Source organism: Rhea pennata, chromosome 13 (assembly GCF_028389875.1).
Source record: "Rhea pennata isolate bPtePen1 chromosome 13, bPtePen1.pri, whole genome shotgun sequence".
NCBI classification, from domain to species: domain Eukaryota; kingdom Metazoa; phylum Chordata; class Aves; order Rheiformes; family Rheidae; genus Rhea; species Rhea pennata.
In genome coordinates this window covers 13,627,381-13,647,228 of record NC_084675.1, presented here as the reverse complement: position 1 = coordinate 13,647,228, position 19,848 = coordinate 13,627,381, and the positions used below count along the sequence as shown (strand labels likewise).

General features: G+C 36.5%; 1 protein-coding gene across 3 annotated transcripts in view; it reads left to right on the top strand.

The window, feature by feature from the left end:
* Nucleotides 1-19,848, top strand: part of GARRE1 (granule associated Rac and RHOG effector 1) — a 61,144-nt gene that overhangs the window by 28,840 nt on the left and 12,456 nt on the right. For all 3 annotated transcript variants that reach the window (XM_062586883.1, XM_062586885.1, XM_062586884.1), the window contains 6 exons: nucleotides 3,334-4,675; nucleotides 13,008-13,214; nucleotides 14,817-14,957; nucleotides 15,250-15,345; nucleotides 15,874-16,035; nucleotides 16,919-17,077. In XM_062586883.1, coding sequence (XP_062442867.1) covers nucleotides 4,181-4,675; nucleotides 13,008-13,214; nucleotides 14,817-14,957; nucleotides 15,250-15,345; nucleotides 15,874-16,035; nucleotides 16,919-17,077 — 1,260 coding nt within the window. In that variant the 5' untranslated portion in view covers nucleotides 3,334-4,180. The remainder of the gene's footprint in view (nucleotides 1-3,333; nucleotides 4,676-13,007; nucleotides 13,215-14,816; nucleotides 14,958-15,249; nucleotides 15,346-15,873; nucleotides 16,036-16,918; nucleotides 17,078-19,848) is intronic.

Sequence of the window (19,848 nt, the reverse complement as noted above, 5' to 3'; positions counted from 1 at the left end):
TTATAATATTTAATATAACATAAGCAACATTATTTTAGTCTTGATTACATACAAGAAGGAATATAATTTTTTTGATTTGTGGCATACTAACTTTTTAATGAGACTTTCTGCATTTGATATCTGTGAAATCTCTATCGTTGGCAAAATGTTGTACAAATTTCACATTTGTATTTTGAACTGATAACATGCTGTTCTTATATCATCATAATGGAATCTTTCAAATTCTTTTTTGTAATATGACAAGAGTTGGCTTGGCATTAAGTTCAAGTTGTTACAATGTGGAGCCTACAGTCTTAGTCCCTGCACCAAGGGCAGCTGTGGGAGAAGAAGTGAGAACAATATTCTTGTCGCTTTTTCAGAAAAACGTACAAAAGGATACAAAATGTTTATTTTGTACATAGCCCATTGTCAGTCTCATAATAGAATGTAAAATATATCTGGTATTACATGTCTAGTCTTGAGAAATATCAAAGTTTATGACTTTCCTCACACTGAGTGTTTTTTTTTCCTCTAAATAAATAAGGCTTTTTAGATGCTAAAGATGCAAGCTGCCCTCTAAGTTGTTGATTTTACTACAAATAAATTTTGAAGTCTATCTGTGCCCTATTCAGAGAATTGAATAAGCATCTACAAGTTTGGCTATGAAATTATATAGAAGTAAAACATGATTTTTCATGTTTTCATAGCTGTAAGAAATATGAAAATAATATTTTTCCTGTTCATTGCATTTGTATTCTTTCAGGTTTTAGCATTTCAGGTATTGTCTAAATGTCAGGCCACTTGAAATGGCAGTTTCCATGTCTCTTAATTTGATAGTGAAAGTCTCACAATGTAATCGGAAGAATCAAATCATAGTGCCTCTCTTGTATGCTTGACTAGTTCAATGCTATCTTGCCCAAAATCCCCTTCTTAGCTTTTTCTGCTTCTTGTGCTAATTAACGTTTAGATGTTTCATGGTCATTTCTCAAGTTCTTCTGCAATATGAAATTTCATGTCTATTTAGGCAACAGTCACCAGTTTACTTACACAATGCATGTAAATTAACCAAGTCTTTTGCTTCATCTACATTTATATGCAATCAAGAAAACCAATTTATTCATGCTTGACATTGTAAATCACTGTAGCTTATAAAGCAAGGAGGAAAATATTTTTAACTATGCATATGATATAAATACCTCCTAGAAGATTCTCTACTTAAGAAGTTTATTTCATTTTGATACATTGAATACCGATTTTGAGAGAAATGTAAGGCTAACTTTTAGGAAAGAAAATAATCAGCTTGAAGTGTTTTAATAAAGGATGTTGGAACGCGTGTGGAAATATCTGCAGTGTTTTATCTGTCTTATCATCTTTTTAAAAAGAGGGAATATATAAGAATATTTGCTTTAGATCTTGGAAGCAAAATCATCTGCAACAGTGACTTACCAAAATCTTGCATGTCTGTTGTCTTAGTGAGTGTGAGGCTATCTGGCTCTCTATATGATGTTTTGTCCTACTATGTTATGTTTTGCCTTTTCTTCCTTTTTTTTTTTTGGGGGGGGGGTGTCTTTGTATCAGACATCTGTCAAAACAAAGTAATATTTCTTCAGACAGGTGGAAAACAAATTTTGACTAAAAATAAAATCTTAATTCCTCAACCTTTTTGATGCTACTGATACAGATTTCATATAGTTAAGGGAATATTTTGTTGCTGAGTTAAAGTGCTCCTTAATATATCTGGATTATTCTTTTTCCTTTTAAGTGCTCAAGAGAAAAAAAAATCTATTAGGAGTTACTGTTTGATACTAGCCTCATAAGTCACAATTGCTGCGCTAAGGAAAGGAACGTCCTTATTTGATCAGATCAAGTTATGTATTTGTACAAGAGGGAGAGAGTAGCCTAAAGTGTCATTAATAACTGCAACTGGATAAACTGACTGAATAAATTACAATTCTGTACATTATACTTTCCCTCTAATAACATCCAGGCATTAGAAATCCCAGGTATCTTTTACTGTTGTTTTTATTCTCTCCAAGAAATAGGAAATTTCTCTCTTGAAGTGAGGAAGAATGTAGAAAGTTAATTGCTTAGGAAACTGGAATGGAGTTTCCCAGTCTGACTGAACTGGCAAAAAAAAAAAAAGAAGTAATTAGGTCAATGCAATTTTGACCCTGGAATAGAGAAAACATTGAAATGGGATTAAGTAACAGGCTGTAAATTCATTGCATTTATTAAAAAAGAATCTTTTTCTCTTGTCTCTCTGTACACATGCCTATATATTTACAAACATACATATGTTTATATATGTACACACATAGGGGTGTGTGTGTGTGTATATATAAATATATATATATATTTATAAACATGTGCACACACGAATATGAATGTACTCCTAGTGTAACAGCGACCAGTTTGGTGGATATGACTCCCACCTGTGTTCGTGATCGTGCAATGCCAAACTCTGCCCAGTTAGGAGCTGGGTCTGGCTAGGAGCAAGGGCCCCAACACCGTTACGCCCTCTTCCAACAGCTCAGATTCCTCCAGCCGGCCACGGAGATCTCCCACTGCAGCGTGAGCCTGTGTCACTGCTCAGGCGCTGCTAACCCTCCGGCAGACGCTCGCGAGAAGGTGCCCGCGGCGCCGCAGCTGCACCGGGCGTTGCCGGTAGCAGTTAGGGCAGCTCTCGAAGGCGCAGTTCCCCCATACTTGTATGTTGAGTGGAACAGCTCTGGCTGCTCTGTTGGGTAGTTCTGCCACATATAAGGTGCTGCGTGTGATAGGTACACGCTATCATTCTGAAACCAGGTGCGTGCATTGTTTTTTTTCAGCTAATGTCAGGATATTAACAGAGTACTTTGTATGCTGTTGCACTGAGGAAAAAAAAAGAAAAAAATAGAACTGTGTCTATTCATCCAGTAAATTACTAAAAAGAACCATGGGATATCTTGAATTTCTGCAATAAATTATGATGTGTGAAAAAAAGGTTTTGTTTACTTAACTCTTAAATTATTGAAAAAGGATAAGGTTAGAAAATATAATTAACTCTCCCTGAAATCTGCATTGATAGCCTTCTATTGTTGTTAACTCTAAAAGCGTTGCACTGGGGATTAACTGCTAGTCTAAAATTTAGCATTCTTGGATGGGAGAACTAATAAAATATTCGCCACTGTTTAGTAACGTGATGATACTAACTTGTAACTGCCTTTTAAATTATCAGTACAACTCTCCCTTCTTTGATCTTACGCTTTGTTCGTAATGTATGTCTAGAGAAATGTATTGGGATGCTGCAGGAGTTAAAATCTTAAAGCTTCTCATTGTTCAATAACCTTTTAACTTTTTTTTTTTCCTTCACAGGAAATGACCTAGAGGCCTTACAAATATATTTGTGCATTTTTGTTCTGAGTCTACAATTGAGGGCAAATGCAATCTGGAAGCACCACTTCTTAACGTTACAACGGAAACAACTACCTCAACGAACAAGGAAAGGAGAAGAAGGCTTGCAATAATAAACACTCTGTTTTTTCATAGCTTATATTTGCAACGTCTTCTGTAAACGGAGTCTTTTCTTTTCTTTTTCTTTTCTTTCTTCCAGTATTAAGAAGAGACACTACAAGTAAACTAATTTGACAGACTGGCTCTGTCAAGACATTTAAAGATATTTGATCTGGTGACATAAGGATTTGCTTTTTCAAGGACGGAGCTTCTGCACTGCTTTTACAATCGCTGTTGATCAGTGGTTTGCTCCGCTTTTCCTGATATTACTGATTGGAAAATTATATTAAGGTATTGCTTCTAAAAATATTATTTGCATTGACAAAAGTAACTTTTGTAGACTTAACAGGAAGTGTCAGTATGCTCATGAAGAAATTATAGGCGATAACTTCTCTGCTGCAGTGTTGCTTTTCTGTATGCAGGGTGGAATACCAAACGAGACAGAGCATTATTAAGATACTTCGGCATGCTTTTTGAGTACAGTTTGTAACTGCAGCAGGGCTGCACTGAACACTGAAAATACTAAGTCAGCAAAGCTGCTGCCTTTCTCACTGCTGATACAGATTATACAGATGCTTGCCTTTTTGAAATGCCTTTTGTGAAACCTATGTACACAGTCCTCCACTGTTACTGTACATAACTATATATTTGCGGAAGGAATTTGACAAGTGATTGTTAATTCAAGGAATCTTTGGACGAGCACTCACTTATGTATTGCTGTAGTGCACAAGAAAGCAAAATGGACTATAAGCGGCGCTTTTTGCTTGGCGGGTCCAAGCAAAAAGTGCAGCAACACCAGCAGTATCAAATGCCTGAGCTAGGCAGGACCCTGAGCGCACCGCTGGCATCTACAACCCCAGCATCCCCTTTGGTCTCCTCAGCTGCTGCGGGCAGCTGCAGCCACCCTGGATCCCATACTACTCCGATTGCAGACATCCAGCAGGGAATCTCCAAATATCTGGATGCACTCAATGTGTTTTGCCGTACGAGCACTTTCCTTACAGACCTTTTCAGCAGTGTATTTAGGAACTCGCACTATTCTAAGGCAGCTATGCAACTGAAAGACGTGCAGGAACATGTCATGGAAGCGGCAAGTCGACTCACAGCAGCAATAAAACCAGAAATAGCAAAAATGCTGATGGAACTGAGTGCAGGAGCTGCAAACTTCAAAGATCAAAAAGAATTCAGCCTACAAGACATTGAGGTAAGTTACCTTGGGGGATACTAGTTTGCATGTGAATTTGTCTTGTTCCTTCTTAATTAAACTTCTCTTTAAAATCACTGCTACTCCAGTAGTTCTCACTGTCTTTTATTTTTATGAATAATGCTTTCTGGGTAAAAGAAGGAAAACCTTTGCTATTTTGTTACGTTTTTGCCTTGAAAGCATTAGGTTATTTGCAGTGAGCATCTTCCAGGTATGTTAATCTGGATATTTGGCAGGTATTTTTGTACAGGGACTTGCAATAAATTCAAAGATGTCTTAAAATTGGAAAGATGAACTTTCTTTCCATTGAGTAAATAAATTTTACTATTTGCATTGTTTTAAATATTAATCTTCTATGTGTTTTTAACTTTTAACTAGCAATCCAAAACCATCTTTCTTCTTTGAGGAAATGTATGCTTAGCCTTTAAAGAAAAGGGGAGGAGGACTTAAATAAAGGTTTTAAAACAAACAAAAAAAAACCCCCAAACCCCACATCTGTCCTGTATTAACTCATATTTCTAATGATATTATGACATATTTCTAAATTAAACTATATTTTTCTTAGTATTATCCATTCAAGGGGAAATCTGAACATACATGGCAGTGCCAAATTGTGCTTAGCTGTTGTTTGAAACTACGTATTAGTTGAGTAATGATCCAATTTTATGTAAAAGAGTGTTTTATCACTCTTCAAAACAGTTCTGTCTTTGTAAGTCGTTTTATGTAGGTGTTACGTGTAAAAGAAAAATATCGTGCTAACTTGGGATATTCGTGCTGTAAAAAATTGTCATGACTTTGCTATGGTTTCCATATACTAGCAGCAAGTGCATAACAAAGTTCAGAGATCTCCAAGTTCAGATAGCATGCACAACCTTAACTGTGTCTGGTTGTGCATTTTCCCTGTAGTAAGCTTCTTAATTACAAGGTTATGTAATGGGTTGAGTGATACTCACATATGATTTCCTGGTGTTTTAAATAGTTCTTCATATTCTAACATGTTTATTTTACAGGAGTCTTTGCAAAGTTTTACCTACTGAGTGCCATCCTGATTAGAAAACTTATTTTTGAGTTTCTTATTTTTGATTTATATTTCTAGTAACTCTGTAAGTTATGAATGTTATGCATGCTTGCCTTTCAAGCACTTTGTTTTCTCTAAGTGTGCAACTTATGGGTGAAGTAGTTAAGTATAATATAATGTTAAGTAAAATTTGTAGCACATAATTGTAGCAAAAAATGCTAGACATGTTTTTCCAGGTTGTGTAGCTTTATACAGTGAAGTAAGATTGTCTTCACAAAGACCAGTCTACAGAAGATGGTTATAACTAATATAGAATCAAGCTAATATATTGCTATGCTTATCTAAGGCCATAGGAAGAAAAAATTCTTTCTATTTAAAAATCTGCATATGTTCATGTAACTGAAGACCTTGATAATATGTGAAAGCAGAATATTTTAGTTAAAACAACTCTCTTCCCCACCCCACCCCAGAGTACCACTTTTCTTCCAGCATTTTTTGTGGACTTTAAAACTCTGTCTTGCAAAATGTTGGTAACTATCTGTACTGCTTTTATAATCTAGTTGAACAATTCCAGGTGCTAATTCTACCCTGCACCCAGATGGGGATCTCCTGAAAGGAGTGTTTCACTAGCAGTAAGTGAAGCTTGAGTATATTAGCCAAAGCGAGGTATTGTTTTAGCCCAGCTACATGTCCTGCAAACTTAGAGCACAAGTGGAGAAGCTTGTTTCTGTCTCCATTTACCTTTGTAGACCTAACCCTTGTGCCTGAGCACTGTGTGCACCTGCAGTACTCTTGCTAGGTAACTCTGTATATGATGAAAACTTTTTAAAGAGAACGGCAAGAGTTCTTTGTTTTGTTTTTAAGCATATCTTGAGGAAATAAATCACTCATCATTGCAGGGCTCATAACCTTTCCTTAATTAAAGCTGCATCTTACACCTAACTTTAAAAAAAAGTCAATATGCAAAAGTTCTGAGAATTTTTGCTTAATGGGACAAGTACTCCATTCTACTTTTGCTTAAGAGCGAGCAAAATTTAAGGATTTGTCAGTGACTCACATGATAGCTTTGTAAGTCAGCTAGGGAGCATGGTTTAGATGACACAAGTATGTGTCAGACTAATTGGATAATTGTGCCCAGGAAGCAGTTATCGGTGGCTCACTGTCAAAATGGAAGTGTGTATTGAATAAGGCTTGGCAGAGGTCTGCATAGAGAATATACCTGTTAAATTTACAGATGATGTGAAACTGCATGGTACAAGTATGTCGGAAGACCTACTGAATTTTAAAAATAATCTTAATTCCACAAATGAGTTTCCCAGTCAGATGGATTCAGAGGGGAAAACTGCAAAGTACTATGCTTAAATAGAAATCACCAGTCTCACTAATGGAGTATGGCAAATGTACGATTGGGCAATACTTCTGCAGAGAAGCATCTAGGGCTTATGGCAATCATCTGTTGAATAGGAGTTGGTGTTGTGCTCTAGCAAATCGTAAATCAATATTGTTGCTATTGTGCAAAGAGGCAGTTGTCATGTGTTAACAGGATATAACCTGCAACAACCATGAAATATGAATTCAACTGTCTTCACTTGAGTTAGTGTGATATTAAATACAGTACTGCACCAAACTGTTAATGCTATTGCACTTAGAGAAGTAGTGAGCAGCTGTAGGGAGACTAGAGAAAATCAACAAGAATAATCAGACATCCAGAAAATAGAGGACAAATTGAGGGGGGGAGGCAGGAAGAAGAAGAAAAAGACATTACTGACCTTACAGAAGAGAAGGCTAAGGAAGAAGATCAGAATTCTTTGGATAGGCAAGAAGCTGCCAGAGGAGGTGGCAATGTTCCGTCCTTTGTGTCCATGTAAGGTGGAGCAAGAAGTAATGAATTTAAATTGCTTGCAGGACATTGTAGAAATACTTTGTGATGTCAATGAGGTACTGAAATAGATTGCTACAAAGGCAGTGGAGCCTCCATCGTAAAGAACTTAAAGAACAGGTTAAACCTGCATCTGTCAGAAGGGACTCGGTTAAAATTGTTCCTTGCTTGGGACAGTAAAATGACCTTTTAAGATCCTCTCCTGCTCTTTTCTGTGATTTGAAGACTGAGCTACTTATGCTAAACATTTAATAAAAAAAAATCATGATCTATGGAAAAATTAACATCTCATAAAACAGGATTTAAAAACTCACTTCTGCATCAATCTAATGGAAGCAGGAAAAAAAAGGGGGGGGAGTTGCCTGACTTTTATCAGGGTTCACTGACTTGGAAAACCAGGGGAAAAGTGTGTCACAAGCAGCACAATTTTTCCTTTGATGGAGGGGAAAATAGAGTAATATCTAAAGTAGCTTTTCCAGCTTCTCTGGTAGGTGACTGAAAGAACTGACCTGATTATCTGTCTGAAAAAAGAATTAAGGGATGATTGAATGTCTGAGTGGCAGCTCACAAATACCCTATCAAGAGGTGCTCAAGAGCCCCTTGCTTGGGGGATGTAGTCTGGCATTGCAGAGCAATGGGAGGTGAGTCATAATTCATGATGGGTTGGAAGGATAGAACCCAAAATTCATTAGAATGACATTCAGAATCAGGCTTTTTCTATGCATGACCTCAGCTAAAGAAAGTATTCCTTTCCTAAGCCTTTCTCAACAGAGGATGTGTGTGTTGATTTGTGGAGGAATGAGACATATAAGTGGAGCAGATTTGACTTTTGGAAGTTATAGCTATAACTTTCCTGAGATGCTACACACTTTTAATCAGTACAGCAGGCTTTAGCTCTCAGGGAAGGCTGTATTAAGAAAACTGCAAGTTCTGATGATCATAGATTGATTTGGATTTGAACTAAAAAAAGATTGTGCAACCTGGACCTGTGGCAGTGGTGGGTGATTTTTATTTATTTATTTTTGTCTGAACAGAGATTGCTTGCTCAGAGCTGACTGCCGGGATATATAAAAAGTTGACTTCTCTTGATCAAAGTATTGGTGACAAATGGATTTTGCCAAGGTTTCTTAATTTCAGAAATGCATATGTTGACTTTTAGTTTTTGCTTTTGTCACCTCTCCTTCTTCTCTCTCAAAAAACCTATGAAGACCTCAAATTCTTAAGAGTTCTGTGCTTATATGGGTGAGAAACAGCTTGGAAATCAAGGAGAATGAAAGTGTATTTTCATATTCTTTAAATTTTCAGATCAGTCATTAGAGTTTTGTGACATAGAAAAATACACTAAAACCGCTAATAAAAGTGTTAAAAGAAAACCCCATGGAAAAATAAGAATTAATACAAGAAAAATGTTTCTCTATTTCCTGCTGTTTTGTGAAGTTGTGCAGCAGGCTTAACTGCAAAACACAAAGAATGAATCATGTTTTAGTTATAGATGGAGTTTTTGTATTTTCCTAAAAGTGGTAATGATAGAAACATACGTGTTTCCTTCATAAACAAAAGGGAAGCGTTACTGGGGCACAAATTACTTGCTTGGTAGCTCCATTTCATATTAAACGATGATTATTTTTGGCTTTTCTTTTCAGCATTTAAGAAGCTTATGGAACAAAAATGTCATAGTAAATATAAAACACATGCTTTCCTTAGCAAATACTGTAAAGCCTGAATTGCATCTTATGATACATCTTTTCTGTGGTTTGCAAGGATTGGCTGCAGGCTTATTGGAGATGGGAAATTGTTACTAGCAAAAGCTGCTTCAGATCAGTAGAAAAATACAGTGGCTAGAACAGTGTTATATACTATTCTGTTGCTTCTGTCTATAATCACATGGTCTGCTCTCTGATGTACTAGCATAGTCTTTAGAAATATGTTGTGTTAGTCAGACATTTTATTTTATTTTATTTTAGATAGCCTTAACACTAATTTAGACATAAAATGTCTAAGAATAGTTAGTGTTTTAATAGCTCTCAATATCGGATTACCACTACAAGGTTTTCAGGTCGACTGTCCATGTAAAGGAGCCTGCCAGGTGGTCCACGTATTGACATACTGATTATTTGCAGACTTTATCAATGGTAGTGAATGTTTTAAAGAATCTGTGTTTAAAATTTCTTGCCTGGGAATTTGCGTGGAATCACTGTTCAGCAATAAAATCTCTACAGCTTTTTGGAATAATTTGCTAGACAAATTGTACACAAATTGATTGCATGCCCCCATCAAGATGATAATATGGGAGCCAAATACTGCATCCTTATGTGAGATTGCTTTTTATACATAACCAATCTGATTATATTAGCTAGCTTAGTTATTAGCAGTCACTTGTGGTGTCATGATTGTCCCTTAATTTCGCTCCTTGGGTGATGAGCTGTTGTACTGCATGTTCCTGAAGTTGCACAGTTTCAAAGGTATGCTTCCAAAAGTGTTAGTTTAGATACAGTCTTAAAGTGCTGAAAAGGAAACTCTAGATTTCTTTTTTCCTCGAGATATATGAAAAAGGAACAATAACTCTCTAAGCAATTGCAATTGGAAGTAAGCTACACTGAATAAACTCAACAAACTGTCACCTGTTTTAGGGACAAGAGAATCTGATACAAGACCTCACTGAAAAGTACGTTACTTCCAGCTGCCCAAACTTGATGCCAGATTCCTTTGGGTAAGATTATTTAGCTACTGAGATAGTCGTCCTTCCTGCTAAAGGGCTAGGAAAGTCAAAGGTGCTAGTGGTGTATTTCTTGGGATTAAAAAGTTTGCAGGCAGAAGAGCTCATCGTATGTGCAGTGTGAGTAATCCTAAGAAGTGGTTTAAAAAACAAAACAAGAAAAGAACCTTTCCCCAACCAAAAACCTAAGAACTTCTGGTTGACACTTGTGATGATTCCTGCTCATCTTTGGTTATTATGTAATCCCTAGGCTTTAGTTTGCCCCTTTTATGGTCTCAAGAAGGAGGATTGAACACTCCTGCATGGGAAAGTAGAGAAGAATAAACTCCAGATAGATGGTGGTATCTCTACTCTAATTGTGAAAACACTGCATTGTATGCTGAGGATGGTGTGCCGATTTTGCAACAAGGACTTAGTATGTTGCTTTACATACTTTACAGGGTAACTGCTGGCTGTATTTAATAAACTGGTGGTGGTTGTACTCTCCCACAACAAAGTGAGAGACATAGCTCTTCAGAAGAAAATCCTCAAGGAGTGAAATTTAAAACAAAATGAGTTTGGCGTTTGAAGCAAATATTTAATCTACAGTGCAAAAATCACCCACCAATTGAATTTTATTTAAGTATTTAAAACCATCTTTACCCATTTCTAAGGGAGACTGAAATAGGTTATTTGTCACACAAAATTTCAAGTAAAACAGATGTTATTATTTATCTTTACTGCTTAACATTGTAAATTATACTAGGAATGCTATGTGCTGCCACTTAAACTAAATCATTTGTTTATTTTGAGAGTTATTCCCAGGCAGGGGAAACTTCAACCTCTGTACCTTAAATATTATTTGAAACTTAATTGGCTTGAAATTCCTAATGAGTGCTAGTTTCTTCTTCCCCCGAGTACTGCATGCTCCATACACAGAAATATTTGGATTACTAGCCTTTTCTTCCTCCAATTTTCTTATAAATCTTGCTAATTTTGTAGCCAGGAAAGTTGGAGCTTTATTCCTTTTGTCATTTTCTAAGTACTTTTTTTAATAAGGCAAACTACACTTCCAATTTTATGCTTTGTACAAAGAAGGGAAGTGATTGAACCAGAATGGAATGTCAAAAGGAGTCCGGATGCAATGGAAAAAAGAATTGCCACTGCTGATTTTTTTTAAAATAGATAGTTAATGCATATAACTGCTAGTGTGACTGCAGAATCTTGCCAGTAAGATCTTTGCGTCTGAATATTTTTGTTCCAGAAGAATGTAGCTGAAAACAAGCCAGATGATTTATTTGCTCCGAGGCATGATAGCTTTGTACATTATCTGTATATTTTATGAATTATTCCTAAAATGGAATTTAAGTCTAGTCTTTTTGAATAAATCAAAGTCAAATACACATTTTAAACAACTTTGTGTGACAAAGCGTAAAAGAAAGAAAACATTTTGAATAGCTTCTTGAATGCTTTCTACAGTAATTTGGAAAATATTTGCTGCTTTGCTGTGTTCTAATTTTGCTTTGTTACTAGTTTTTGTCCGCTTAGGAAAGTGTGGCCCTGAAAACGGGTAGAGTAGGTCTGCTCGTGTGCCGTTCTTCTCTAGGTTGCCCTTTTGGAAAGTTGTATTCTTACCTGTTCTTTTATGTACAGTGGGTGCACCTGAACACTCAGTTTGTGACCTTTGCTTTGCTTGTAGTAATGCAGGTGTGTATCTTTTGGTTGTAACCCTCAGGTGTGACAGTAGTATTGGAGAGGAAGATGAAAGGAAGAATGGAAATCTGTGGAGGAAAAAGGCTGCTGCTGCGGGTGTGGGTGGCGCAGAGCCCAGCTCATGCTGGGCAAAGCTGCACCTCGCAGTGCCCGTGGGAGCAGCGGTGCCCCAGGCACCCCCTCAGTCCAGTTCCCCGTGGAACAGAGGAGGAACGTCCTAGTACCCTTTCTCTTGCTTTTTATTCCCTGCTTACCCCCATGTGCTGCACAGTAGTATTACATGACCCATTGCAGTGAAGTATTCTGGAGTGAAAATTTGCATCAGCATTAAGAGTTCCTGTCAAAAAGTGCAAGTGACAGCTGCAACTTTGTGTATGTATTCCACGGTCATGATTTGATTCCAAAAATGACACTACGTTGTCTTATGATGCAAAACATTTTGATGTTTATTACTGATTATTGCTTTGATTGGAAGATAAACTTGTGGATTCAATTTATTTGATTTTTGTGATAGTGTTTTGAAGTAGTTCTGTTTTTGTTTTGTTTTGTTTTGTTTTTCTTCCTGTTGTTTCTCAAACAGGATAAATTCAATTAGATATATGTGCAGCTGAGTTTGGTGTTGACTTTGTTCTTATGATAATATGCTACTTGCATTTTAGTATTGCTTCATGTACTTGATACTGGGAAGTAATGAAATGAGCTTTTCATTTTTCAGGTAACCATACTTTGATCTCAAAAGTAGAAAGATGGCACAGAAGAGACTTGTATCAACCAAATCAGTCTGATCACCCCTTAATTCATTAAAGCCAGTGCTCACTAACAGTTTACCTTATCTTAAGTAAATGTATAAATATTATCTGTTACTTCTAATCTGAAACTTTCTTTTATTTTTATTTTTTAAAAAGTCTGAGTTTCACTTGGTTCTTTACCCCAAACATTGACCAGCAAGGAAGAAGGGACACCTCCCTAAAGTTTCATGTTTGCTAAAAATTTGTTTGTTTTTTTTTTTTTTTTCTTTCTCCCACAGGTGCTTGGGCGATGTTTCTTGACAGTGATGCAGGTCCACTTTCAGTTCCTGTCGCAAGCTTTGCAGAAGGTCCAGCCAGTGGCACACTCTTGCTTTGCCGAAGCTGTAGCTCAGGAAAGAAAGAATGTTAGTGGGGCTGGAGCCTCAAATTTAAGCCCAACAAACGAGCTAGAAGATGCAATAAGATCATGGAGAGGAGCAGCAGAGGTATGGATGTCTTTGTGTAGTGAAATTGTATTATATTTATTGAAACCTATTCAGGCCTGGCTGCCTAATAAGGGAAGAAAATCTCTAATTCTAAAGACATGCCATGTTGCATGGGGGAATGGTGCAAGTAGTTTCAGATGCTAAAACTAAAACTTGTGTTACCCATGTGGTATTTTACACTATCTTTAGCCATTTATAAAAATTTTTTTTTTCCTCTTTCTGGTACGATTGTACGTAAGAAACCCAGAAACAGTGGAAACAGATATTTGTTATTATTAATGAATTAATGATGTGGTTAGGAGGGGACAGAGGAAATTTTTAAACAAACAAGTCTTTCTGAAAAGTGAGAGCAAAATCTTCATGAAAAATAATGTCCATTTATCTTAAATTTTGAGCATGAGTTCTATTTTTTATTTTAAATTCTTTTTTTTTTGTCTTCATGCTGAGGGAGAACTGTTAAGCTCAATGTTGCTTGATTTGTAAGTTGTTGGAATGTTAATTGTATTACTTAAGTTTAGCATTCTCTGGACTTACATTTTAACAAATGCTTGTCATCTGTGGAATCATCATTTTTATTGCGAGAAAAAGTATGTTAGAAGGAAAAGCAGTTTTACGAGTCTTTCTCCATTGTCTGTATGCTACACGCTGATAGATCAGAAATTGGTTGCATGGTTTCCTTAAATTCAAGTAATATGAAACATGTGCTTTTGAAGTCTTAATTTGGCAGCCCATGCAGGCATGTTAATCATCTTGACTGGAAATCTTGTCAATGTTACCATTTTCCAGGTATATGAAAACAAACAACTTTCCTGTAGAACTATAGATGTAGACAAATTATTTGTAATTCATGCCGCAGCATAAATTTCTTCCACTGAAGAAAATGGAGATTTGGGAGTGCTTTAGATATATTACAGATAATCTGGCTAAAATTGTATCAGGATTAGAATTGTTACTTCTTTTGTATAAAAATAAATTCATTCCATGTTTAATATACTTTGTTCCTTAAAACCATGTTATAATTTCTAGCAATGTCCTATAATTGCTATAAAGTTTGTTTCCAGTGTTGTTAAAATTACTCTCGGGTTTGCAGATCTAGAACCTTTTTTTTTTTTTTTTTTAGCAACCTGCTTGCAGTCTTGTAAGACTCTTAAAAAAAATGTATCACAGTAATTGTCTTCATAAAGTATATCTTCTTATGTTCACATAAATGTTTGTACACATGATTGTGTTTTCTGTTTTTGTGGCAAGTGTTTAAATACCTTTTATGTTGAAATTCTAAGTCCTTCTGTCTGGTAGCCACATTCATCATGTGGCCTATGTAACAGGATCCGTAGTCCAGACGGGGAGTTGAAATAGTAATAATAAGCAATGCTGAATTATGTTGCTAGCCAACACCTGTATGCTGCACAAATTATGTGAGATTTCTACCTTCAAAGTAGTGATAGTAATCAGTTACAGTCTGCTCTAGATCTTTTCCCCTTACATTCTTGTCTTCATCTCCTTTATACTGTGTCAGTCTCTGTTTTTTAAATCTAGTTAAGCTTGATCTGATTTAATATTGATTTAATACTCTTTACTCTAGATTTTTATTTTACATTACAGGCCACATCTCGATTGCGAGAAAGAGGCTGCGATGGATGTTTGGCTGGAATTGAAGTTCAGCAACTCTTCTGCTCACAAAGTGTGGCAATTCCTGAACATCAGCTCAAAGAACTAAACATGAAAATTGACAGTGCTTTGCAGGTGAGGTTTTAAAGTCTGTTTGCTTTCATATGTATCTAGTACAGTGAGTGGGCCAAGAAATAAAATAAGGAATACATTACTGCAGAAATGTGTACCACAGGCAGCTAGGAAGTATTTGAGAATTATTAGTATTAGAATCTTGTATGAAAAATGTGTACACTCTACAACTCAGTAAGGTAAATCCATGAGATAAATCCATATAATGATTTTTATACATGTATCCACATGTATAAAATACACTTACTTGTGGACTATGGCTATTGCACCTCAACTTTATTTGTTTTAATACCAGGCTTACAAAGTGGCTTTGGAGAGTTTAGGCCATTGTGAATATGCAATGAAGGCTGGCTTCCACTTGAACCCGAAGGCTATTGAAGCAAGTCTTCAGGTAATCTGCTAATCCTGCTCTTGCTTTCCTCCCTGCTTTCTTTGAAAATAAATTGGACTCTTTAATAATAGGATTTTTTGAGAAATGTCTGTGAGAGCTGGGCCTGTTCAGCCTGGGGAAGAGAAGACTGAGGGGGGATCTTATCAATGTGTACAAGTACCTGAAGGGAGGGTGTCAAGGGGACGGGGACAAACTCTTTTCAGTCGCCCCGTGTGACGGGACAAGAGGCCATGGGCAGAAATTGAAGCACAGGAAGTTCTGCCTGACCGTGAGGGGGAATTTCTTCCCTGAGAGAGTGACGGAGCGCTGGAACAGGTTGCCCAGAAAGGTTGTGGAGTCTCCTTCTCTGGAGTTATTCAAGGGCTGCCTGGATGCAACCCTATCTAACATGCGTCTAACATGTCTAACAGGTGACCCTGCTGAGCAGGGGGTTTGGACTAGATGATCTGCAGAGGTCCCTTCCAATCTTACTGATTCTATGATTCTATGATCTTCAATTTCTTCAGATCTGTTCTTTTGCCATTTCAGGGCTGTTGCAGTGAAGCTGAAGCCCAGCAAACAGGAAGGAGACAGACGCCACCTCAGCCAATTCAATGTGAACTCCCCACTGTACCTGTTCAGATAGGATCGCATTTTCTGAAAGGAATCTCTTTTAATGAGTCTGCAGCAGAAAACCTGAAGCTGAAAACGGTAATAACCCTGAATCTAACCACGGTAGTAAAAAGCAATACAAATTCTTAAAATTAAGAGTAGAACAGCAGTAAGTTCAATGCCAAACTCCTATTTAAAAATATATATTTTTAGCCTAACTTTCTATGAACAAGATGGGATAATGCTGTGTGTCCGTGCCTTCCTTTAATAGCTTTTTAACCACCTGGACAAGATCAGTCCAATCTAAGAAAATTTTATATAATCTAGGGTTATTAAGCTCCTATTCTGGAAGTAGGTGATTAGTTATCAAAGTGCAGAGGAAGGTGAACCTGTACAAACACCCCAAGTTCAGACTCTTGGAGCATTAAGGGGGAAGTATTTGAAAAAATATTTTGTAGTAAAGCTGTTTTTAATGTTGTCTTACAAACTTTAAGCAATTTTACCAAAACAATTTAAATTGCATTTTAGAAGTAGTGGAGAAGTTAATGGAATTTTCAGTATGAAGGAAAGGAAAAGTGTCCATTCAGAAGTAATTTGGTTAATTTTAATCAGCACTTTCACTTTTCTTAGATAAGCCTAGTTCCTTGCTCCTGAAAGAGTTGAAACAACTGACAGCTCAAAATACTGCTTTTCTATCATCTTTGCAGTGCTTTCTGTACTTTGATAAAACTATTTTGCAGGAGCATAAGCTAAGGTTTATGATGTTGGAGGAGAATAATGTTCCAATTAGCAGAGACTGCCCTTCAGATTTCTGTTCTGCAGCTGAACTCTTATAATTATACAAGGCAGTTTAGAGGTAACAGGTACTGTTTGTTGGAAAGCTTCTAATAATGTATAGAACAATGACGAATGCTTACAGAGGCATTGGTGTTAACATTTCTGATTCCCATGTTTGGTATGACAAAGTTTTTATAACTTTCAGCACACAATGCTGCAGTTAATTAAAGAAGCTGGATGCCATAATGGACTGACACCACGGGATGACTCTCCTGTTACTGAAGTACTAAATCAGGTCTGCCCTTCAACTTGGCGAGGAGCCTGCAAAACTGCTGTACAGTTGTTATTTGGCCAAGCTGGACTAGTAAGTAACTATGGATAGGCTCAGTGGAAAAGGATTGCTTTAGAATATCTAGCTTCTTTTCAGAATATGTAAAATTTGGAAATTCATTTCCAGTGTCTTGCTTCATGTTGCTTCATTTTAACGCTGCAGGTAACTTATGAACAAGCTGTATCCCTGTAGAATGTAAGTACGTAGATACAATACATAGTTGATACAAACAGGAAAATGCAGTGTACTTTATAATCAAGATTGATTAGAAATGAAGCTTCAATTCTAATACATACTAAACCACCTTTTCCTACTTTTAAAACTGCTCTTTTTTCATTTCCTTTGTCTTTTGAATAGAAGGTGCATTTCCTGCCTAAAAGACATCAGGAACTCCTCCCTGGCAAATAGTACTATCTGACATTTCCAACATAGGCTAGAGCAATTAAATACAACACTGTAGGCATATGCGTTCTTCAAAAGTAAAAAGCATAAATTTTATATTATCAGCTGCTAAATATATATGATTGAAATACATATTTTGATAAGAAAATGTATTTGTGCTGCTATAACTAATTACTGCAACCTTTTTATTTAATAAAGTGCTCATTCATGACAAAATTTTTTGGAGTACCATGAACTTCATTTGACTGAGCAAATAAAATGGGTCAAGAGCACAGTAAGAAATGCATGTACAACGGTGAATGGTAGCTTATGATAGTTTCTGTCAAGTATTCTTTGAATCACCTTTAAACTTCTATGATCTAAATCCTTCCTGTTGATTCATATACTGACTCTCTGTTCAAGATGAGTGCAGGCCATCAAGATTTTGTAATTAGCTGTAATTTCTGATAAAAAGGTCTGTATTGCTATATACCTTGAAAATAACATAATTTTTTCAAGCAAATCAAGCAGCTGATTAAGTGACTTTGCATGACTTCTGGTCTTACTTCATTAAAGCATTTATTTCGGGTTCTGTTAATAGTGTTCTGTAATAATGGTGAATGATAAATGGTAAATAATAAATTTGTCTGATGTTTCTATTTCAGCATCCCTTTGATATTGGATATCAGATCTTAGATATCCCTTTGGTATTAAATATTTATTAGGGAAGTATGGTCAGGTCATACTTCAGTTCAATACTTGTCATGTAAGTAAGCCATAAAATGAAAAGGACAGACTATCAATATAGTAACAGCAGTGCAGCTACTGTCAGTCCTTATTTTCACTGTGATATGGGGATTTAAGGATAGGAAATGGTAGACCCTCAAGCACGTTGTATAAGAAGTTTGACAGGGAGGTATAAGAAGGTAACATTTTTGGTGGTAAAGACAACAACCATGGAATAGTTGGATTGGTCAAGTTTCTGATACGGTGTTTTCTAGAAAAATACATATTAAATACTAGTAAATGCAAGAAGGGCTAGAAAAGGGCTACAGCAAAGTGGGCTAGTATCTTATGTGCTGTAGTTCATGGAAGGATGCTGAGAATCAACAGCAAGGTATGAGAAATGAGACCAAGGAAGAAATTGTTTCTCAGCTGACCAGTGGGAGCATGATGTAATCTTTGAGAAGTTCTTAGCTCCTGAGCATCTAGATTAGGAAAGCGCCAGAGGATGCTGCACCTCCCACCGTTTCCTCTCTGAGGAAACAAAGATTTGACTTGGCCAAGGCTGAGTTCTGGGTGTACCTAATTCCTGCCCTGATGAGACCTGAGATGGGGCCTGAGGCATACTTGGACTCAGGTGTTTGGAAGTCTTCTGGTGTCCTCCAGTCTAGACATAACCAGTCAGATCTGCTAGTAATTGAAGTGCTGATACTCTTCAGGTTTACCATAGCATATGGCTAACTACCAGCATAAAACTTGCCCATACAGTCTCCCAAATGATAGTGCTGATTTAAAGAATACTATTTGAGTAGAATCATGAATGTCTCTAAAGCTGTTGCCTGAATCTCTTCTGAAAATAGCAGGTTTTCATCTTCAAAGGCCCAGTAATGAGATACACACTTAAAAAAAAAAAAAAAAAATTGCAAGCCTTCTTCCTTCTTGTTTCTATTTACACTTTTGGTTTGTTAAAATTTGGAAGGGTGTGAGAGTTGAGTTTTTTGTGAACTATGCACCATAATTTTTTACAAGGTTCAGTTACACTTGTATATAACCTCATGCAATGATGAGAAATTGTAATTCTCTTCGTTAAAGCACTCTGTGGGTGGAGATGAGGGAGGAAACACCTGTAAAACAAGAACAATAGATGTCTGATGCACAGGAAGCTATCCTCTAAGCACCCACCAGGCGGGGAGTGAGAAATATGTTTGTTTTGAATTTATTTTGAGTTCAGATAAATCATGGGACAATATTACGCAGCCTCTGGTTTACTGCTTTTAGAAACTAATCTGTCTGCATTAGTTGAGAAATGCGAGTTAATTTGTCATTTAAAGGCCAAATAGAGCACTATTAGACAGTCTGACTGTTTAGCTATATACTGTATACCTTTTAAGAAGAAACGCTCAATAAGAGTAGAAAGCACAGTGAGATGCAAGTTAGTTTGCTTTGTTGTTTTGGCTTTACTTTTTAATATAAGAAATAATTTTAAAAGTGCAGCTACTCAGTTTTTACCTTAGCATGCATATATAAAAAATAGTATTTTCCAATTTGGGTCAGCTGAAGACATCTGTCTGAATAAATAGCCTGTATTAAAATACTTGCATTCAGAGGATGGGTAAACATAAACATTGACTTGGCTTCACACAAAGTCATGAAGAATAGGTTTAACTATATCTCTAGCTAGCCATCCTTTTTTGTGCTAA